This window comes from Notechis scutatus, chromosome 2, assembly GCF_049901735.1.
Source record: "Notechis scutatus isolate UNSWTSFEM ecotype Mainland chromosome 2, rNotScu1.2, whole genome shotgun sequence".
In the NCBI taxonomy this organism is placed as follows: domain Eukaryota; kingdom Metazoa; phylum Chordata; class Lepidosauria; order Squamata; family Elapidae; genus Notechis; species Notechis scutatus.
Genome location: NC_142010.1, coordinates 16,391,917 through 16,415,840, shown reverse-complemented (window position 1 = coordinate 16,415,840; position 23,924 = coordinate 16,391,917). Strand labels below are relative to the sequence as shown.

Sequence of the window (23,924 nt, the reverse complement as noted above, 5' to 3'; positions counted from 1 at the left end):
ATTTGGGGAAGTTCTAGGAAATGAATAATTTCCTCTATAACATGCAGATACTTGATAGGAAGCTACATTATTGGAAGTGAGAAAATGAAATAGTTAACTATTCTAGGCAAACATCCTGGGTTCTGCCAGATGTCACTTGTTAATATAATGGATCCTAAGAATGTTTTATCTTATAAAACCTAGTTAACTCACAAAGAAAACTAGTCCTGCAAGTAACCAAAAATGGCTGCTGGCAGCAATGATGAAATGTGTCAAATGAGGTGCAGTCATAACTGTCCACTTCATTGTGGAGCAGCAACACCTTCCCAGTGACCCTCAAGTGGAAGCCCATGGAGAATGTATCAAAATTAGCCTTACATTAGGTGGACCTAAAATAATGCCTTGAGTTTCAAAGAATGTTCCTAGAGATATAAATGTGGAAGATCACATTCAAAAATAAAAAGCAGAAGAGATATTGGCTCTGGATGTAATAAAGTTTGCTCAATATTTCACACTTCTGTCTCTATCCAGCTTCTCCTTTAAGAATTTTTTTTTTACTATTCTTTCCTTTAGATCATAAATTGTGCAGTATGAAAATTAACAAGAAAGCAGCTGAGCTTCAAACTGTTTTTTAATTTGCAGTTCCATGGAAACACTGAATGTAAACCATGAATCCACTTCTACAAGCCCTAACATTATCTTCAGCCTGAGCACCTTCTTGAATAGAGATGGTCCCCTCTGGACAAGGAATGCAGTCATAGCAGCAAACTGGCTCTCCTTCTCGAGCTTGCTTGACAAATCCAGGTTGACATTTTTCCACACATTTGGACTGAGGAAGAGACTAAGCAGAAAAACAGGAATTAAAAAAAAAACATTAGCACTAACCAGCCTGACATGCTGACATATTCTTGAAATAAGATTTAAAGTGACTGCTCAGTTTCTAGAACTGTAGTGATATGAGATAGATGTGAGGTCATTAGAACATGTCCCTCAAAAGGAGTGAGCCTGGCATCTATTGCTGCAGCATCTAGGCAATGGATACGAGTTGTCAGAAGGAGATATTTATAAGGCTTAACTAGGTATCCAAGACAAGGTCCTTTCTGCTGAATAACTTCAATAAGATAACAACAACTGGCAGGGAAGAACAAATTTGTTCCACGCTAGTTGAATAATAACATATCTGAATTACCAATTTGTATAATTAGTATAAAACTAATAAAAAGTTTGTTATTAGTTACATTTGGAGACTTCATTCCCACCCCCACCCCCCAAAAAAAAAGACCTGAGGAGGCTAACAATCAAGATGAACATTTGCATTCAAGGGTTTTTAGATAAGGTGCTCTCTTTTAAAAAAAAGGGAAAACTAAATTAAAAATCCTTCCCCAAAACCCCCCCTAAATACCCCCTATCACCAAAAATTTTTTCCCCTCAAATTTACCCTATCACATCACCAAAATGAACCACAAAAAATAAAAATTCACAAAAAAAAACAAACAAACTACTTAAATCCCCAAACCAAACCAAAAACCACCAACCCCCCCCCTCCTCAGCCCCACTAAAAATAAATTATTTAAAACAACAACATCTTCTATTTCATCACCCCCCCCTTCACAAAAAAAACAAAAAAAAAACAAACCCCCGAAAAAAAAAAAAAAAAAAAACAACCCCCCCCCACCCCCCCACCAAACAACCCCCTAAAAAAAAAATTAAAAAAAAAATTATAAAAAATAAACCAAACCCACAAATCCCCTACAAAAAAAATTAACAATAAACCCCCCCAAAAAACCTCTACTAATCTTCTCTCCTCTTCCCCAATTCCCCCAATTTAAAAAAACCCAAAATAACAAAAAAAAAAATATTAAAAAAAAAAAAAGAGAATAAGTCTCATAGATAAGACCAGGGCCTATCTTCATTTCCCAATGACAATCTTTGGACTCTTTGGTTTGGATTCTTTGGACTGTCCAGAAGCAGAATATGATGATGTATGAATTACCACAGCTTCTGTTTGAGCATTTAGGGCCAATTTCACTTCTCCCTGACATCAATGGGCCATTCAATCATCTCATTCATTATGCTCTATGTTAGCTACTTTCTTGTTTAACTTATTTATAATAACTTAGTTGATTAGTTGTTGAATCCAGATTATATTACTACTAATGTGATCTTGTGTCCAATATTGTAAAGCACACCAACTGCAAATGAAGGATTATACAACTAAAATAATGGAAATTTTCGGGCACCACCAACATATATTTTTGGCATCAGTACAAGATTCCCATTGCACAATCTATCATGTTTCAAAAACCTGATATCAGCTAGGCTAAAGGCCCAGGACAGATATACCATCTTAAGAATTCAAAAGAGCTGAGTGAACATCTAGGAATTCTACCAGATAAGGATGTGGAACAGAATCTTGCACCATTCATTTCAACCAAAATTGTTGGCCTGCTTAGGTATGGAGAGCAGCTTGGAGCATTTTCTAAGTATGGCTTGTTGGAAAATGCTGAGACTTAAAATCCCCCTGTCTCACATTTCTTCATTTCTTCTGGTTGTAAGCTGCTCCTTCATATTCAGGTCTGGCCTCAGAATGATTATGTAGCATTTGGGGATGAAGATGCAGCCCAGCAGCCCAGCACTGGAGGCCAAGATGGAGAAGATCTGCACAGCCACCATGTATTTCCCTTTGGTGCTCAGGTAGGTGGGCACAAAAGTCACCCAGACACTGCAGAAGACCAGCATGCTGAAGGTTATAAGCTTGGCTTCATTAAAAGTCCCAGGCAGGTTCTTGGCCAGGAAAGCCACTATGAAACAGATGGTGGCCAGGAAGCCCAGGTAGCTGAGGGTGATGTAGAACATGACAACGGAGCCTTCATTGCATTGCAGGATGATCTCTCCAGGTTGAGAGTGAAAGTCAAAGTCAGGGAATGGGGGAGAAGCTCCAAGCCAGATGGAGCAGAGGATAATTTGGACAGCAGAACAAGAAAGGATGATGGAATTGGCTAAGCTCTTCCCCAACCATCTCTTCACTCGGTTTCCTGGTTTTGTGGCCAGGAAAGCCAGCGCCACTGTGATTGTCTTGGCCAAGAGAGAAGAAATGGCAACTGAGAAAGTGATGCTGAAAACCATCTGCTGGAAAAGACAGGTGACTTTCCTTGGTTGACCAATGAAGAGAAAAGGAGACAAGAAGCAAAGCAAGAGGGAGACCAGGAGGATAAAAGAGAGGTCACGATTGTTAGCTTTGACAATGGGAGTTTCTAGGTATTGAAAGAATATAACTAAGACAAAACCTGAAGTTAGGAACAAGAATAGGGCAAAGGAGACCAGGATGATGCCCAGATATTCTTCATACAATAGGAAGGATACAGCTTTGGGGATACATTGAACTCGGTCTTCATTTGGATATTTATCATCCGGACAGTTCATGCATTGTTCCATATCTGAGAAAACAACAAAGCAATATTTCTTTAACCTTCTGTCCTTTTACATTTCAAGAAATACTTTCTTGCCACAACAGTTGATACCACAAGCATTTTCAAAGAAGCATTTGTTAAGAGTTGAACAAAAAAAATTCTGAAGAATATAATTTTCTATCTCTATGTCTGTTTGTCATCTCTCTCTCTCAGACACACACACATCTATCTATCTATCTATCTATCTATCTATCTATCTATCTATCTATCTATCTATCTATCTATCTATCTATCATCATCTATCTATCTACAATCATCTATTATCATCATCCATCCATCTATCTAACTTTCATCCATCCATTGACTATCTGTATCATCATTATCTATCTATCTATCTATCTATCTATCTATCTATCTATCTATCTATCTATCTATCTATCTATCTATCTATCTATCATCATCATCTATCATCATCCATCCATCCATCTATCATCATCCATCTATCTATCATCCATCCATCTATCTATCTATCTATCTATCTATCTATCTATCATCTATCATCTATCATCTATCTATCATCCATCTATCTATCTATCTATCTGTCTATCTATCTATCTATCTATCTATCTATCTATCTATCTATCTATCTATCTATCTATCTATCTATCTATCTATCTATCTATCCATCTATCTATCCATCCATCTATCTATCTACCTATCTATCTATCTATCATCGATCAGCTATATCTATATTGCTAAGGTGTATCAAATTGGGGGAAGTTCTAGGAAATGAATAATTTCCTCCGAAACGTGCAGATATTTGATAGGAAGCTACATTATTAGAAGTGAGAAAATGAAATAGTTAACTTTTCTAGGGAAACATCCTGGGTTCTCCAGATGACACTTGTTAATATACTGGATCCCAAAGATGTTTTATCTTATAAAACCTAGTTAACTTAAAGAGAAAACTAGTCCTGCAAGTAAGCAGAAATGGCTGCTGGCAGCAATGGTAAAATGTGTCAAATGAGGTGCAGTCATAACTGTCCACTTCATTGTGGAGCAGCAACACCTTCCAAGTAAGCCTCAAGGGGAAGCCCATGGAGAATGCATCAAAATTAGCCTTTTATTATTATTTTAGGTGGACCTAAAATAACGCCTTGAGTTTCAAAGAATGTTCCTAGAAATATAAACGTGGAAGATCACATTCAAAAATAAAAAGCAGAAGAGATATTGAGTCTGGGTGTAATAAAGTTTGCTCAATATTTCACACTTCTGTCTCTATCCAGCTTCTCCTTTAATAATTTTTTTTTTTACTATTCTTTCCTTTAGATCATAAATTGTGCAGTATGAAAATTAACAAGAAAGCAGCTGAGCTTCAAACTGTTTTTTTAATTTGCAGTTCCATATAAACACTCTGGATGAATCCACTTCTACAAGCCCTTCCATTATCTTCAACCTGAGCACCTTCTTGAATAGAGATGGTCCCAACTGGACAAGGAATGCAGTCATAGCAGCAAACTGGCTCTCCTTCTCGAGCTTGCTTCACAGATCCTGGTTGACATTTTTCCACACATTTGGACTGAGGAAGAGACTAAGCAGAAAAACAGAGAATTGAAAAAAAAAAAACATTAGCAGTAACCAGCATGACATGCTGACATGTTCTTGAAATAAGATTTAAAGTGACTGCTCAGTTTCTAGAACTGTAGTGATATGGGATAAATGTGAGGTCATTAGAACATGTCCCTCAAAAAGAGTGAGCCAGGCATCTTTTGCTGCAGCATCTGGGTGATGGATACGAGTTGTCAGAAGGAGATATTTATAAGGCTTAACTAGGTATCCAAGAAAAGGTCCTTTCTGCTGAATAACTTCAATAAGATAACAACAACTGGCATGGAAGAACAAATTTGTTCCACGCTAGTTGAACAATAATATATCTGAATTACAAATTTGTATAATTAGTATAAAACTAATACAAAGTTTGTTATTAGTTACATTTGGAGACTTCATTCCCCCCAAAAAAGACTTGAGGAGGCTAACAGTCAAGATGAACATTTGCATTCAAGGGTTTTCAGATAAGGTGCTCTCTTGTAGAAGTAAAGGCCAAATCTAAGTAGAAATTCCTTTCAAATTGTCCCTCATTATATCGGATATCAGGAAAGGCTTTTCTCTTCAAATTTCTAAATTCTATCATATCACAGGACCTAAAATGGACACCTAGCATGAAAAACGTTATCAAAAAAGCACAACAAAGAATGTTCTCTCTGCGCCAACTCAGAAAGCTCAAACTGCCCAAGGAGCTGCTCATCCAGTTCTACAGCGGAATGATTGAGTCTGTCATCTCTACCTCTATAATTGTCTGGTTTGGTTCTGCAACCCAACAAGACAGATACAGACTTCAGAGAGTAATTAAGACTGCAGAAAAAACAATCACTACCCACCTGCCTTCAGTCGAGGACCTGTATGCTTCATGAGTCAAAAAGAGGGCTGTGAAAATATTTACAGACCCCTCACATCCCAGACAAAAACTGTTTCAACTCCTACCCTCAAAATGGTGCTATGGAGCACTGCACACTAGAACAATTAGACATAAGGACAGTTTTTTCCCAAAAACCATCACTCTGCTAAACAAATAATTCCTTGAACACTGTCCAACTATTTACAAAGTCTGCACTACTATTACTATTAATCTTCTCATCACTCCTTATCACCCATCCCCTCCCACTTGTGACTGTATGACTGTAACTTTGTCGCTTGTATCCTTACGATTTATATTGACTGTTTCCTAGTATGATTTGATTGCTTATTGTACACTGTAACTATCATTAAGTGTTGTACCTTATGATTCTTGACTCTTGATGAATGTATCTTTTCTTTTATGTACACTGAGAGCATTTGCACCAAGACAAATTCCTTGTGTGTCCAATCACACTTGGCCAATAAAGAATTCTATTCTATTCTATTCTATTCTATTCTATTCTATTCTATTCTATTCTATTCTATTCTATTCTATTCTATTCTATTCTATTCTCTGCGTCAAAGTCATGTTTCAATGCTTCCGTTTTCTGGGTCAGGGCATAGCAGAACATCATTATAACTCCATGGGAACTCAAAGCTTTGGACCTCCTTCCTAGGAGCAGAAGGTTTATTGCTCTTTCTCACTGGGTGAAAAAGAGGCAGGGATAACTCTGGCCAGGTCTGAGTTGCTTCAATATATCTTTACTGCCAGTTCATGGGACACTCACCCCAACAAGGACAAGATGAATCCTGATTACAAAGCTTATTTCCCACTGGAACCAAAAGGGCCTTCATCCAGTTTAAATTCAATTTCATGAACTCAGGCACTGATCAACAAAATTGCCTTCTTCTTTTACAATTAGAGGACAACCTGAGGCTATCATTCCTAGCACTTGAAGGTCTTTTACCATTTTTCTCGTGGCTTCTCCATTTCAACAATAAGCCATGGTGCATAGACTTAGCCCAATGAAATGGCTCGCAATCCTTTGGAAAAGAGAGAAAAGACATAAATGTTTCTCTCACCTTGTTGTGCAACTTTAGCCATGACAAAAGATCTTGGTTGATAATAATTCTCTTTCTTTCAAAAGTCACCATTTTCTTTTTGATGACAGACTTCTTAGGGAAATACACCCAGCTCACAATCTTCAGGTTAGCTGCTAAATCTCCATTTTGGTCCAAGTACAGTTCGTATATGGAAAGATTGAGAAACTCATTCTTCTCCAGAAAGGGATGAAACTAGAATGGGAACATCCAGAAATTTTAAAAGCAGTAAACATGGCAACTTATCCCTTTTTGTTCTTTCTTCTACTACAGTGGTCTAATTTGTAAATAGTCCTGTTTGGGAGAATAGGTTTTACCACTAAAAATTAAAAAGAAAAGTTCAGCAAAATTTGTCAATAATACTGACAATTCATGTATTAGAAAAGTTATATATGGAAAAAATATATGTATTTTCCTATTATACCTAAGAAATTATAGAACCAAAGAAACTTCATCTTTCTTCTTAATTTGACCTTTTTGAAAGTTATCTGAACACTTATATAAGTATATCATGTTTTTGTAACTTGTTATTCTGCAAAGTTAAAAATATTATGTTCTTGGCTGAAGTGGGGATTTTAATTTGGCTTGAGATTTCATGTCAGGAATACTAGGTCATCCTGACATTGTTTTTGTGATGGAAGTCCCTAGAAATCCTATGTGTGAGAAACAGGAAGGATTATGTAACCTTTTCTATGTGATATACTATAAATGTTTGTAACCACCTTAAAGGCAGTGTCTCCTTTCTCCTACTTGTTTGGGAGCTGGGGTCCTATTGGCAAATATCTTCAATAAAGCTTATGTTAACTAAAAAGATACTCCTTTGGTTTTTTTAGTTGCCAGAAAAAGGGAGTGGTGGAAAACAAGGCATTCTTGAAATGCTTAGATAATCACCCTGGCAGCCCAAAGTTGTTGGAGCATAAGAAGGTTATTGGAGAGCATGATGGATGACTCTTGCAGATGGACGTGCCCCATTGGAGAAGTCACATCCAGGGGGTTGGGGAAAGACCAGGGTCAAGGGAGAAATGTATGATGTAATTTAGTATCAGTTGCACCCAGCCACACACCAACATGGCAACTTCTAATAAACCAAATTACTTTTCTCTGAGATGCGACTAGAGACTTTTTTTAAAATAATGTTTTATTGGGTTTTAACAAAACATAACAAATAGAACCTCTTATTTGGGTATAGCATGGTTCCAGGTTATCACATCTCCGTACAGACATAATCTCAATCACATATTCATCTTACAAAATCAAATCCATATCTTATTACTCTTCTTCCAATTCCTCACTATTATTTCCCCTTGCTTCCCTTAATATTTTTCTCTGAGATGCGACTAGAGACTTTTGATTTGAATGAGGGTGGATTTGTTAGAGGCCTGATAGCTTTCTTACTCATTCTGGTTATCAAGTCTGTTATTTTTAAACTCTCATCGCACAGGGAAAAATGATAATTTACAAAATTTGTCAATTATAGGAACCATTCTAGAGCAGATCACAGATAAATTACACAAATGAAGAGAATATTTATAAACTCATTGAAAACAACAGGTGATTACCAGAAAGCATGGATTTATCAAAGAAGAAAGTTCCAGGCTAATTTTTTCCCAGAAGGCTAGACTGAAACATATCCAGACCAGCTAATTCTACATTATTGTAAGGTTTCTTTCAGATTAATTTTATTTTCATATGAATTTTATACAGCTTCCCTTAAAAAAAAAACCTCAATCACTGAAATCTGACCCAAAGGTGCTTTTTTTCAAGAGGCAACTGGGGTGTCTGTTTTTTCTTTGAAAACATTTCACTTCTCATCCAAGAAACTTCTTCAGCTCTGACTGGATGGTGGGGAATAGAAAGATTTATACTCCTTGCAGACAGCTGGTCAAAGCCTGGTAAAATGGAGTTGTGTATTAAGTGTTTTTCCAGGGAGAATGGTCTCTCAGGGTGTTCTGACCCACTCCCTTTTCCGACAAATCAAACACAATTTAAAAGGAACAGAAACCTTGTAATGCTTTTACAAAATGATTAGCTGTGATAAGCACAAGCCTTGTCAAACTGTACAAACCTTTCCAAAAGACAACAGACAAGAAATAATTAGCAATACAAAAATGTTCAAATACAAACTCAGAATATTAGAATGTCCACGAGGCTGCATTTTAAAAACATCTTTGCCTTCTGCAAAGAACGTTTGTTTCACAGCTGGCTTTTATCCTCTTGAGGGAGGGGCCATTACCTTGCAGCCTTACTCCCAAGTTGCCCGTGCTGTTGTAACTGCTCTTTCCTACGAGCAATCCTGCGCGCACTTGGCACAGGCTCCTTGGGAACCTCCTCATCACTGCTGCCAGCCCCCACAATACTAATCGTCCTGGCCCCTCATCTGAGTCCTCGCTCTCCTTCACCGTCCACACCTTCTGCCGGTTAACCACAACACAGGGCAACTTGGTTTCCCCAAAAATGGGACAGAGCATATTGCTTCTGCTTTCACCTTTCAACCCTAATCCAGGAATCTTCGCAGATAGATTCAAGCTGTTTAGCTCTTATCAGCTAGCCATACCTTTCTAGGATTTGAACATGGGCTGCTGGCCTATTAGGCAGATGTATTAACCTCTAGGTCGTGGGCTTCCTTCTGTCAGGGTTCCAACACTACACCCCGTTCAAATCATTAGTCTCTAGACGCATCTCTCAGAATTTTTTTTTTAAAAAACAAGATTTATCAGGAGTGAACATGTTGGCGTTACCCGCATGCAGCCGACTCTGAGACACATCATTCATCTCCGCTTGGTCTCAGGGGTGGGATGCTACCTGTTCTGCCTAGTTCTACAGAATCAGTAGCTCTGAAGAGCAGCACACACTGAACTGGTTTGGTGTCTGTTGCTGTTTGGCCCACCCGCCCGACCGCCTGGGCTCTTTCCTGCTGTACTGCTTTGAGCGGCACAGCTGAGGTTGCAAAAGCAGGAAAAAGGGGCATTTGCAAACACTGTGCACCCATTTCAGCTGTCTCAGTGGCACCACTGATGTTTTTTTCACACATGCCTGTAGTGCGCGTCAGGTGCACATATGCGCAAAGCACACTCACACACATGCAAAAACATCACCGAACCGGTAGTAACACCAGTTGAATCCCACCGCTGCTTGGTCTTCCCCCATCCCCTGGATGTATATTATCCAACAGGACACATCCATAGCCAAGAGTCTCCAGTAATAAGTTTGTGCGCCAGAAGCTTCAGCCACCTAGCAATTATCTATGAAAATATTTAAGATATGCATTATTCCCTCCACTCCCTTTATGCTGACAACTCTAAAATACCAGAGAAATATTTTTGAGTTGACACCCTCGCTTTATCAGCTGTACCGGAGGGGGGGGAGATTAATTGTTTTTCTGGTGAGACCAGTCTATCTGGGCAACTTGGTCTACCCAAATATGGGACGGAGCATACTCTTTTCACTTTCACCTTTCAGCCCCAATCTAGGAGCCTTTGCAGGCAATTGCTTCTGTGAGAAACTATTTTGTGTTAGATTTAAATTTACCAAGAAAGACATGACCGCCCATTGTTAGCTGATATAAAATTTAATGTCTTAATGTGTAAGTTAAAACTAGACATAAAATTCAAAACACATCTTAATGGTTTCTAAAAATGGGCTAAAGAAAGCCTGAATGGAATTTAAGAGCAAGAGAAATACGAAGTCTTCCACATAGAAAGAGAAAAATGAAACACGGGACAAGAAGGATGAGGGATTCCAAATTCGATAGTTGTGAAAATGATCTCAAAATAGTAGGAGTTGCAAACCAAACATGAATCAGCAGTGTGATATTGTAGGAAGAAAGCAAATGCATCGAGAAGAACCTCAGGAAGTGAATGTTGGTTGTAATAGGAAACCCCAAGTGCCCCTTGCAGGAACCAGACTTGGAAAAGATGTTGCAGAAAAACTGGATGCGGATTTAGGAACAGTAACATAGACAAGGAAGAGATCAAAGGTATCAACTCCAGTAGTGGGATTTAATTTTTTTACTACCGGTTCTGTGCAGGGATGGGATCTGAAAGGGTTAACGATCAGTTAGGTGATTTATGAGTTGTTTTCCTGTGTGCGTGTGTCTTCAGCGTGCTGTAAATCATCATCAACTCACTGCCTAGACAGCTGATCAGCGCTCGTGAAGAGAAGCAGCCTGTAAACAAGCACATTTTTCCTGCTTTTTCAACCTCACCTGTGCCTCAGAGGCAGCTGAGGTTGAAAAAGCAGATAATAAAGCTCAGGTAAGAACCTGGGTGGGTGGGTGGGCCAAAAGAGCAGCAGACACAGAACCGGTTTTATATTTGCTGCTCTTCAGAGCTACCGGTTCTATCGAACCGGGTAGAACCGGTAGAATCCCACCCCTGGTCAACTCGTAAAACATTCCTATGCCTGTCTTCAAGTTGCCATAGACAAGGGAATGGTGGGAAATCTGAAGGAGCAGTATGGCAATAAAACCAGAAGTAAATTCCACCATTATTTTAAAAAGATTGCAGCTAGGCTACCGGATCTTCTGGCTACGAAAGTCCTTCATTGGAGAACGTGATTGATGACATCTGGCCCGTGAATGTGCTTCATTGGAGAATCTGATTTATAATGCACCTGGGGGTGGGAGGAGGGAAACAGGGTCACAGGTGACTGTGAATTATATATGCCAGAGTTGGCTTTATTTAGGTTAATACCGGCATGTTGCTCCTAATAAATATTTTGAGATTTTTTTTTGAAGCTCGGCTTGAGGCTCATGATTTAATTAGGGCAATCACAGGAACTCTGACAAAAGGAGCTGCCTTTAACCTTGAGGAAAGACATTGAGGAGAAGAATGATCTTAATCCATTGTAGCAGAAAATCAGGAGTCTGGAAACACATGTTTCAACTAATACAGTCTAGGAGCCACGATGATGCAGTACTGAGAATGTAGTACTGCAGGCTACTTCTGCTGATCACCGGCTGCCAGCAATTCGGGTCTCCCCAGCTCAAGGTGACTCACCCTTCCATCATTCTGAGGTCAGTAAAAGGAGGACCCAGATTGTTGGGGACAAGATGCTGACTCTGTAAACCACTTAGAGAGGGCTGTAAAAGCACTGTGAAGTGATATATAAATCTAAGCACTATTGCTATTAGCTGCAGAAACGAGGATAAAGCAACCATCAAACAACTGAAAGACATTACAGAGAAGCTAAGATCTACTGTTATTCCTGAGTATCAGACATGGAAAAATGAATTCAGTTACAAGAGAGGAGATTCTGACTGAATAAAAAAAAAAAAGCTTCTTTAAAAAAAAGGGAGAGTTTTAGTGGTGAGCCAGAGAACCAGAGAAGTTCAGTTTCCTCTTTACTGATTGTCTTAATCCAAAGATTGAGTAGCCATCAGTCAGAGAAGCTTTGATTGGAATTCCTGCAAAGATGAGAGGCTGAGCTAGGTTGAGTTGAAGATTCCTTCAAATGTATGAAAGTAAAATTCTATAATGCTAACCGTGAACCCATATGTACAGGAACATATTTAAAAATGCACACCTTTAAAATATTAGCAGTGTTTATTATCAAACAATATCTCTCATAGTTCTTGTTTTTGCGCCAAGGTCTTTAAACTTGGCAAGTCCCGAGCTAACATGACTGGAGGAGGAATTCTGGGAGTTGAAGTCCACAAGTCTTAATGCTGTCAAGTTTGGGACCCCTGGTCTAAGCGATTAGATTGGCCAAATCTTTCGGCATTCTGTAGCACAACTGGACTCACTGGAGAAGAGACTAATACTAGGAATGATTGAGGGCAAAAGAAAAAGAGGACAGCAGAGAATGAGGTGGCTGGTTGGAGTCACTGAAGAAGTCAGCATGCTTAAATGGACTCCAGGGGATGGTAGAGGACAGGAAGGCCTGGAGGAACATTGTCCATGGGGTCACAATGGGTCAGACATGACTTCATGACTAGCAACAACAAGCACAACTAGAATGATGTAGTTCCCCTCTTCAAAAGAAATGTAGAATGGATCCTTGTCAGGTCCCCTTACCTCCCATGACTGCAGTCTTGGAGCCTCCAACCTTTCTTTCCCCTTCTTCTTTCTCCACCTGGATCTGGAGGAATACGCAGCATTCAAGGCATGGGCCAGAGCATTAATGGCACTGTAATAATGGTGGAAGTTCCAGATTTCAATCATGTTCTTTTTCTTTTGGATGTCCAGTGGTGCTTTCTCAATGCATCTTTTCCGGCCTTTGACAGAAAAGATGTGCTTTGAAAAAAAACAAAGAAACGACTCATCTCCCAAGGGTGGCTTCACATAGAAATGGAGTTTAAAGGCATCCTTTGGGGGCTGTTTTTTTTCCTCTAAAGCAACAATCCAGATACTATTAATATATTTGAGATATATATCATTTTTCAGTGGAAATAGTCCAACGAGTGTTGTGATCCAGACTTTCCCTTCAATGGGTCCTGGCAAATGCCTATATGTTAAATGGAAAGGAAGAATTCTGTCCAAAACAGCACCATATTCTATGTAGTGAAGAAAGACATTAACTTGTGTCCATTTAGAGAGGCCTTCACTGAAGTGTCCTGTTTTTCTAGTTGTTGAGAATTGCTGTGACAGAGCCACACAGATTCCATTCTCGACAAGCAAAGGAGTCAAAGTCCTCATGAAATTATCTCCATTGTCTGTGTCTGAAGCAAAAAGGCCAATCAAGGTCCATCTGAAATAGAGGAGCAGTTGGACAATTGCTGGGTACAGGATGCCTTTTGGGGGTAAAAGCCGGTGATAAAAGGGCAATTGACTTTTATCATGCAGTGACTCTGGAAAGTATTCAATATTGATCTGAAAGAGCAATTAAAATATTGTGTTATATTTGGAGTCAGATCAATTCCAAAATATTAGCTTTAAAGAAATCAAATTTAGAAAAGACATAACGTTAACAAGACATAACATTAACAAGACTGTATATAATAATAGAAGCAAAGAAAATAAGTTAAAAAGAGTGTCAACTCATAAAATATTTCTCTTCTTTTGTCCAATAAATTTTTGTTATTTTCCACCAATACAAATCTTAGTTACTTTTTCAACAACATTGGCATCCCCATATAATATTGTCTTACACTTTAACATCTATTCGTACGCATCTTAGTCTATATTATCTTTGTTTATCATTAATCATCAATACATATTGCCTTTAATTACAGTTATTATTATACATCTTTAATATTGTCTTATTATTTTAACATCTACTCATACCTATTCATAACACATATATTACACATTTTATTATACATCTTTGATCCTTCTGTCTATCCTATTATATCTTGTGTATCACTTTTTTGAAAATTCTTATTTAAACATCTTTTCCTGGGGTGGGATTCAAATTTCTTAACAACCAGTTCTGCAAGCGTCACCTAATTTGTGGGTGTGGTCATGTGACTGGAGTGGGAGTGGCTTACTGGCAGGTCCTGGCTGGGTGGTCATGTGACTGACCCCACTACCACAAAGATCCTACAGGAAAAGGGCAGTTTGGACAACCATGGGATCTGGAAGGGTGAGAGCTGTGGACCAAAAACACAAAACTTTTGCTATGTCCCAGCATAACAGATACAATGCCCTTGCTGACCTTAATAGGGACACTAAAGTGACAGGTCAAGGTAGTTCTGATAATGATAACAAGTAAGCCAGAGATCATGGTCCTAGAAGAAGAACTTACTTTGGGAAGGAGAAAGTGTGAATCAGGTATTACGCACCAGTCACACAAGAAGAGCAAGGCATCCAAAAAGAGAAGCCACCCTCTGGTCGGGGACTCAATTGTAAGGGATGTAAATATAGGAAAGGATATGAAGATTTTGAAAGAGGTCAGGTGTCTGCCAGGTGCTACAGCCAGCAGAGACAAGAAGCGTATTCTTAAGATAGTCAAGAATGCCAGCAAGGGCTGTGATGTTGATACTATTGGTACAAATGATGTGTCCCAGAAGGATGTACTTTCTGTTCAGAAAGGCTTCCAGAGCTTGGGGTATGAACTTAGTAATATGGATTGTAGGCTTATCTTTTCAGAGGTTCTACCAGTATACAAGGAACAAAAAGGGAAAGGACAGCATGTAGCAGAGTTTAATGTGTGGCTAAAGGAGTGGTGTAAAAGGGAAGGCTTTGGTTTTATTAGTCATGATGTCTGCAACTGGTCCAATGAAAAACTGTACAAAAGAGATGGTTTGCATCCATCAAAGAAAGGGACTGAGTTACTTGGCATGACATTCACAGATTTCCTGGATAAACATTTAAACTGAACAGCGGGGACAGAGAATTAATGGATTCAGAACATCTCTATCCCCAGCAACCTAAAACTGATAAGGATACCAGTGCATGCAAAATAGATGTTTGTGCAGGTAAGATTATCAACCTTGATGCCAACCAAAACCAAGCATTTAATAGTGAGTGCCATACCATGTGCACTAATCAAACAGGTGGCAAGAAAGTAGGGACAGGCAGGCACAACACAGGTTATGTAGACAGGAAATACAGTGTCAGACATAAAGATCTCAAGAGCCTATATACAAATGCACAAAGACTGGGGAACAAGCAGGGTGAACTCGAACTACGAATACATGAAGGTAAATATGATATAGTTGGAATAACAGAAACTTGGTGGAATGAAACCCATAACTGGAATATACTGGTAGAAGGATACAAACTATTCAAAAACAACAACAGACCCCATAAAAGAGGAGGTGGAGTTGCACTGTATGTAAAGGACCAGAAATGCGTGAAACCAAAGATGAAAACCTCCTAGAATAGCATATGGGTCAATATAAAAGAAAAAAAGAATGACATGGCCATAGGCATATATTATAGGCCACCCAATCAAGAAGAAAAAATAGATGTCCTTTTTGCCAGCCAACTAACAAACATATGCAGGAAACACACAACAATAGTAATGGGAGACTTCAATTATCCTGATATCAATTGGAAAACTAATTCTGCACCAAGTGAGAAATCAAATAAGTTCCTTACCAACCTAGCTGACAACTTTGTTGTCCAAAAGGTAGAGAGTGAAACTAGAGGGACAGCCATACTGGATTTAATTCTTACAAACAGAGAAGAAGTGATAGAGGGAGTTGAAACTGCAGGAACCTTTGGTGAGAGTGACCATGTCATACTAGAATTCAACATAACACAAACACAAGCAACAGAACATAATGACACCAGAGTCTTGGATTTTAAAAGAGCTGATTTCAATAAACTCAGAGAGAACTTGGGAAAGATTCCATGGATGAAAATCCTAAAGGGGAAAACAACTCAAGAATCTTGGGAAACTCTAAAAACTATGATCATAGAAGCCCAGACCAGCACAATACCACTGAGAAAAAAAAAAAAACACAAGAAATCCAAGAAGAAACCAGCGTGGCTACACAAAGATCTCTTTGGCAAATTGAAAGAAAAAAAGGACAAGTACAAAAAATGGAAAGAAGGACATACAACTAAGGCAGAATATCAGCAGATAGCCAGAATCTGCAAAGACGAAGTCAGGATAGCAAAGGCTCAGAACGAACAAAGACTTGCAACAAAAGTCAAAGATAATAAAAAAAGTTTCTTCCAACATATAAATAACAAGAAAAAAAATCAAGGAAACAGTTGGTCCACTAAAGAGAGAATATGGCAAAGAAGTAACAGGCAACAGAAAGCAGAACTGCTTAACTCATTTTATGCATCTGTCTTCACACAAAAAGAAACTATAGCTCAACCCACCAAAAACATAACTGTAAAAGACAGACCAGAAATAAAAGTTAAAATAAGCAAAAAAATAGTAAGAGAACACCTGCCTGATCTTGATGAAAACAAATCACTGGGGCCTGACATCCCGGAGTTTTAAAGGAGCTGGCAGAGGTCATCTCAGAACCGCTGCACCATATCTTTCAAAAATCCTGGAGCACCAGGGCACTACCAGAGGACTAGAAAAGAGCTGATGTGGTTCCCATCTTCAAAAAAGGAAAAAAAAACAGACCCAGGAAACTATAGACCAATCAGCCTAACATCAATACCCGGGAAGATAATGGAAAAGATAATAAAAAAACAGATCTGCCAACATCTAGAAACAAGTAAAGTAATAACTAGCAGTGAGCACGGGTTTGTTAAAAACAGATCATGCCAAACCAATCTTATTTCATTCTTCAACACAGTGACTAAATTAGTTGACCAGCAAAATACTGTGGACATAATATATTTAGATTTTAGCAAGGCATTCAACAAAGTAGACCACAACCTACTTCTTAGTAAGCTAGAAAAAAGTGGAATAGATAGCACCACCACTAGATGGATTTGCAACTGGCTGGCAAATCATACTCAACGAGTAGTCCTTAATGGGTCTAAGTCTACATGGAGGGAAGTGAGCAGTGGGGTTCCACAAGGTTCCGTCTTAGGCCCAGTACTCTTCAATATCTTCATTAACGAATTAGATGGGGGAATAGAAGGGGAACTTACCAAATTTGCAGATGATATTAAGCTGGCAAGAATAGTTAACACCCAAGAAGATAGACTCAAGATCCAGATGGATCTTGACAGACTAGAACACTGGGCCATATCTAATAAAATGAAATTCAATATAGAGAAAAGTAAAGTCCTACACTTAGGCAAGAAAAACCAAAAGTAAACATATAGACTGGGTGAAACCACGCTTAATAGCAGTAACTGTGAGAGGGATCTTGGAGTCTTAGTAGACAACCAGCTAAATATGAGCCAGCCGTGTGCAGCAGCCACCAAAAAAGCTAATGCAATCCTAAATTGTACTAACAGAGGGATACAGTCAAGATCAAGGGAAGTACTAATACCACTCTATAAAGCCTTAGTAAGACCACACCTAGAGTACTGCTTCCAGTTTTGTTCACCACATTATAAAAAAGATGTTGAGACTCTAGAAAAAGTACAGAGAAGAGCAACTAGGATGATTAGGGGACTGCAGGCTGAAACAGACAACGAACGGTTGCAGGAACTGGGCTTGGCTAGTCTAGTAAAGAGAAGGACCAGGGGAGACATGATAGTGGTCTTCCAATATTTGAGGGGCTGCCACAGGGAGGAAGGGGCCAAGCTATTTTCTAAAGCTCCTGTAGGCCAGACAAGGAATAATGGATGGAAACTGAACAAGGAGAGATTTAACCTGGAAACAAGGAGAAATTTTCTGACAGTGAGAACAATCAACCAATGGAACAGAAGTTGCCCTCGGAAGTTGTGGGAGCGCCATCACTGGAGACTTTCAAGAAGGGCGTGGCTACGTGGTCATGTGACTGGGGTTGGCATGGACAGATGACCATGTGACTGGCAACCCAAATTTAAGTGGTCCTTGTTAGGAATGTGAGTCATGTAACAGTTATTTGGGATGGAAATATATAAACCAGGATAGACATTTTAATACTGTCTCTTTAAGAGAATGCAAAAACTGCAATTGGGTGTGGTTCTGCAAATGGCCATAAGATGGAGCCAGAAACCTGGGTTGTCTTCGTCTGAGTCTCAGAAGAGAATGAATCTGTTTCCTTCTGTTGGAAAGTATTGCCGTTCCTCCATTTTTCCTAATTGACTGATATTACTGGATTTGATGTAAGTCTGATACTGAACTGTTTTTGACACTGGACTTTGATATTTGGATTATCCCTGGATTGAAAACTGACGGATTTACCTGTGAATGACTTTGGATTGCTTGTTTGGACTTTGCTTAACGTTTCTCGAAGTAAAAACCTACATTTACAGTGTATATGTGTGCTGTGTGTGTATATGATTCAAACACTACTCTCAAATACGTCTCCCTGTATGCGCTCATTCTCCTAACGGGGAATTACCTCAACAGTCCTCACTTAATGACCAGGTCTTCGCTTAGTGCCCAGTTGCTTAGCAAGTGTTTTTTGCCAGTTTCCAAGGCCTGGGGAATGCTGGGGAGGGGAGGGCAGGTGGCCATGTGTCTGGCAACCCAAATTTAAGTGATCCTCACTTAATGACCAGGTCCTTAGTTAGTGGCCAGTTGTTAGCAAGTTTTCTTAGCAAGTATTTGCTTCCAAGGCCATCAGGCCTGGGGAGGCCCAGGCAAGGCCCGGGCAGGTGGCCATGCCACTGGCAACCCAAATTTAAGTGGTCCTCACTTAATGACCAGGTCCTCACTTAGTGGCCAGTTGCTTAGCAAGTGCTTTTTGCCAGTTTCCAAAGCCTGGGGAGCCCTAGAGGGAGCAGGGCAGGTGGCCATGTGTCTGGCAACCCAAATTTAAGTGGTTCTCACTTAATGACCAGGTCCTCACTTAGTGGCCAGTTGCTTAGGAAAACTGGAAATATATGAATTCAGTATTGGTCTCTGCTTGTCTAGCTATTCAAGAGGATGTCATGTCAAGGTTAGCAAAAATGGTAAAGCAACATATAGATTAAAATTTTAAAACCAGAAATATTTTTGTTGGAACCCACATAAATAAAGTGAGTACAATAGATATTTAATGTTACACTTGTTAACAGTGGCTAGAATTATGTTTGCACAACAGTGGAAAAATGAAGAGATCTCCATAGATGAAAATGAAATTTAAAAATTGCAATGTGCAGAAATGGATTGTGATAAGAGGTAGAAATTAGTTGGAGAATGATCATTGTTATGTATGAATTAAATTAGAAGGTTGATAATTATAAACATGTCGATATAATTAACAAAATTAGAAATAAACCAACGTAAAGAAATCTAATTAATTTTTCTGTTACACTGCTGTACTTATTGATATCTGTTTCTGCTTTGCTTTTTCATTTATGAAATATTTTATAATACTTTATAATATAATATAAGTATAATAGAATTACAGAGGTAAGGTAAAGTAAGGATATATTCTTATAGAATAGGTTGGTGATGATGAAATGAACATTATAAAGTAGATTAAGTAAAAATGGTGATTTGCTCACAAAATGATGTAATATTAGTAAAGTATAGTAAGTAATTAATAATAGTAATAATATAAATATATATAGTTCATTTATGATATAAAGATTAATGCAAATTGGAAGAGAAAGACTGCAGAGATTGTGCAAAAGTGATTTGTACCAACTGACACACTGTATGTAACTGAAATGGTTTGTTTTATGTTTGTTTTGTTTACTTAAAAAAAATAAAAAACTTTTATTTAAAAAAAATCCATTTATGTATGCATGCAGGTTTTTGTTACATTGATGTTGCTATATATTGATTTAAGCAGAAACAGATAATGTATAACAACAACAATGTAACAAGAAGTTGCCTGCCTCATTTTTGGTAAGTTGCCTTTTTTATTTATGTATTTATATATTTCTTTAGTATCTGTTTTGTTTTTATGATTAATAAAAAATAAATAAAATACATAAAAAAAACAGAAATTTGAATCTTATCACTGGAACGCACCACAATTAGGGATATTTTTTTGAATATTTTATATGGTAGAAAAATCCTCTCAAGGGTCTTTATTGTTCTTCAAGCCATTTATGATGAACTTTAAGGATAAAAAATAGTGACCATTTGGGCTAAAATGTTTACCATTGAAAATATCATTATTTTTGTTAACATTATATTCAAAGGATGATTTCCCATCTCTGCTATACCTTCCTTTTTAAAGAAGACCCTTTGTTTGAACATAGAGTCTCTCCTCACCTTCCCAAGCATGAAACAGAAGACCCAAAGCAATGATGAGGATGTCATGAAAGGATACCACTGTTTGATTTTTGCCTCTTAAAAACTGTAGATCCCAATTCCTAACCATTTCACCTAGAATGGCCACACTGAAAAGCAGTTCTTCAATTTCAACGTGAAGATACGGTTGGATCTATCACATACCAGCTTACCACCCCATTCAAATTAACTGTACAAAAACACATGCACACAAACCTGAGGGACTTTGTAGATGCCTACTAATGTTGACATCTGGATGGAGATGTCATCGGTAGCTGCATCAACAAGAGCCAAAAGGTGGTCCTTCCTTCCACAGCTGTAGTTTGGAACATTGGCTTCTCCCGTTGAGAACATATCTAGCAAGGCATCTGAAGTCAGAAGTCTGTTCAAATAATTATCATGGATGTTGTAGCCAAGTGTGAGATTTTTCAGAAGCCCAGGAGTCTTGTTGACCACTTGAATATTAAAAACGTAGCGTAGTAGCCTAAACTTATCAAAAGGTAAACTAACATAAAATGTTTATGTTATCATCATCATTACGATCAAAAACAAAATACCATTTCAATTTAATTCTATTTGCCTTCTGATCAGTGATGGGTTTCAAAAATTTTTCCTACCAGATCTATGAGTAGTCCTATGCATGCGTGTGCACGCCTAACACATGCTTTGCATGTGCTTTCAGGGCTCAAAGACCCACCTTTTTTGGAATGCTGGTGAGTGAGCTGAGCTGTTTTTTAGCTCAGCTGAGGCACAGCAATCTACTCTGCTGTGCGAATCAGCTAAGCTAAAAAACAAAGGAATATAGGAGAGCTAATGGCGCGTGCAGGTGGGCGAGGCTAGTCAGAGATCGTATTTGCCATTTCTCCGAACTAGTAAAAATCTCCACTACTGCTACACCAGAACTGGTCCAAACTGCCTGAATACCACCCCTGCTTCTGGTGCTTAAGCCAATATTGATCCAAAACAAGAGTCAAATGATAGTTCCCCATCACCTTTTCTTTTTAATAAGTATTGGGAAGATCCGCTGGAGATAGTTTTCCACTAAGCTTAAGAATTATAAATAAATTGACTTCCAGTTTGGGTCTCTTCAGCGACAGACTGAAATCCATGATTGTGCGCGGTTTCAATCTGTGCTCACCACTGGAACGCCCCGATCCTTTGGATTCAGGGCGGAAGCCACCCCATAGAGGTGGTGAAGAGAGGGGAGATTGCTAGCCAAGTGGAGGGGAGCCGCATATCTCCTCCTTGGCTGGTCTAAACTCCCTTCCCCGAAGGCGGTTGCAGCGGTGGTCAGAAATGGCCACCTCAAAGAAAAACCCAACTGGATAAGATTGTGCAGGAGGAAGACAAAGAGGAAAGCAGGACAGACCAGGCTAAACAACAGAGAACATCTAAGCAAGGTACCCTAAATCTAAAAGTACCTAGAGAGATACTTCTGAAAGAAGATCTTTAAGTGGCGAAGGAGAGAGAAAAGGAGGTTAAAAACCCTTTTTTAACCTTTATATTGACAATTACAAATGGTATGGAAAGAAATTTATATTAATCTATTTTGACACTAATAGGCAACCTTAAGCTGAAATCTAAGTGTCAAAAGGAGAATAAAGATTTTTTCTTGGTCATTTTAAAGCCCTTTAAAAGGAGAAGAGTGGAGGCAAAAGGGTGGGACTTGGAATAATGGAAAAATGGAGTGCCACCTGGAAAAATAAAGAGGATTAACGGTGTAACTTTGAAAAGACTCCAGAGGATACATTGTAACTGAAATCTTATTAAAAGATACAGTAACCCACAGAAAGGAAAAGTAAAGGAAAGAAACAAGAAGGAACAGTCTGGGATCATTTGGTGATTTAAAAAAAAAAGGTTTTGGCATTGGTTTTTTCTTTCTTTTTCTGTTTTTTACTTAAAGTCAATCGGATGGTTGTTCAAAAGTGTTTAAAATGCCATCACTCCTGGAGGAATTGAAGATGAGTCTTAAAAAACAGGAAGAAGATGCAGGAAGGGGAGGAAGAGCCTTTGGCTTCATATTTGAATTTTTTGAAATGGAGATCCTGAACTATGAAAAGCAAAAGGAAAAGCTTCAAGAGCAAGAAGAAGGGTGGGAAAAAGAAGAAGCCATTTTCAATGATCAAATAATGCAAAGTGTGCTAATAAGGGGGAAAAGGGGGAAAGGAGTTAAAAGTTTGAGATCAAAGGGAACAGCCAAAAAGAAAAATAGTCTGAAAAAGCAGTATAACAGCAAGGAGAAGCAGAAAAGAAAACTACAGAAGGGAAAATGAGAGAGAGAAGGGTATTTAAAAAGGGATGAGAAAAAGGGGGGAAAGATAGAAAGGGAAAGAACTTATAGAAAGGGAAAGAAAGGGAAAGAAAAAGGGAAAGAAAAAGGGATAGAAAGGGAAAGAAAAAGGGGGGGAAGATAGAAAGGGAAAGAACAAAAGCAGGAAATAAAGAAAAAGGGGAAACATACTAGGATTAACGGTATTTGCTCAGCGAGAAAACACAGAGACAATGGTTAAATTAAGTTAAAAGTGAGGATTCTGCAAAGGTACAAAAGATAGTGTTGTGACAGTAGAATACTGTAATGAGTTAGAAATGAAATAAGTAAATAATCTGTGAGATAAAACTGTATTGTTATGTAATGGTATGTTTATTTATAATTAATGAAATAATAAAGAAGAGAGGGAAACATTGCAATTGTTTCTAAAGATTGATAAAATATTGAAAAGAAATGTGAAGGATTTATAGGGAAATTTATACCAGTTATTTGAATGAATTTGAATAATTATTTTGCTTATTAATAGTAAATAATTTATAAGATAAAACTGTATGACTATCCGATGGTATGCTTATTAACAGTAAAGTAATAATGAAGAAGGGAGGGAAACATTTCAATTGTTCTCAAAGATTGATAGATATTGAAAAGAAACGTGAAAGATTTACAAGGTTTATACCAGTACTAGAATAATTTTGAATAACTATTTTGTTTACTAATGTTTATATGTATATATTGTTTTTGCTATGTTTTTAGAAATTTTCTTTTTACATTTTCAAGGGGAAGTACCAAGCAGAGCCTGAATGATGAGAGCTACATGATATAAAATAGATATTAGAAATTTAAATGTTATAATTTTAGAATGCACAAATTCAATGTTTAATGAGATTTCATATGATAATAACAATAAGATTTAAAGGTGCTGCACTTTGATTGGAAATCATAGGGGGAATTTTGCTTCTTAAGAATGTTGGAAGAGAACATATGAAATTGTAAACAAGACAGACGAAAGTATAAGTACAATGAATAAAAAGATATAGAAATTTAGATAAAAGAAACACAATTGAATAAGAAGAAAATGAGATAACCAT

General features: G+C 38.1%; 1 protein-coding gene and 1 long non-coding RNA gene across 10 annotated transcripts in view; one reads left to right on the top strand and one right to left on the bottom strand.

The window, feature by feature from the left end:
• LOC113429298 (vomeronasal type-2 receptor 26-like) overlaps positions 1-23,924 on the bottom strand; it is a 157,126-nt gene that overhangs the window by 2,651 nt on the left and 130,551 nt on the right. For 3 of the 9 annotated variants that reach the window (XM_087954314.1, XM_087954312.1, XM_087954311.1), the window contains 5 exons: positions 20,784-21,072; positions 12,959-13,753; positions 6,927-7,139; positions 4,854-4,980; positions 2,506-3,416 (listed from right to left, as the gene is read on the bottom strand). In XM_087954314.1, coding sequence (XP_087810440.1) covers positions 2,506-3,416; positions 4,854-4,980; positions 6,927-7,139; positions 12,959-13,753; positions 20,784-21,072 — 2,335 coding nt within the window. Of the gene's footprint in view, positions 1-693; positions 821-2,505; positions 3,417-4,853; positions 4,981-6,926; positions 7,140-12,958; positions 13,754-20,783; positions 21,073-23,924 lie in introns of those variants that run through there. The other 6 variants (XM_087954313.1, XM_087954317.1, XM_087954316.1 and 3 more) reach the window with 5 other exon arrangements.
• LOC148131843 (uncharacterized) lies at positions 679-6,897 on the top strand. The gene is made up of 2 exons (XR_015747419.1): positions 679-1,302; positions 5,453-6,897. It is a non-coding gene; the product is annotated as an uncharacterized LOC148131843 (long non-coding RNA).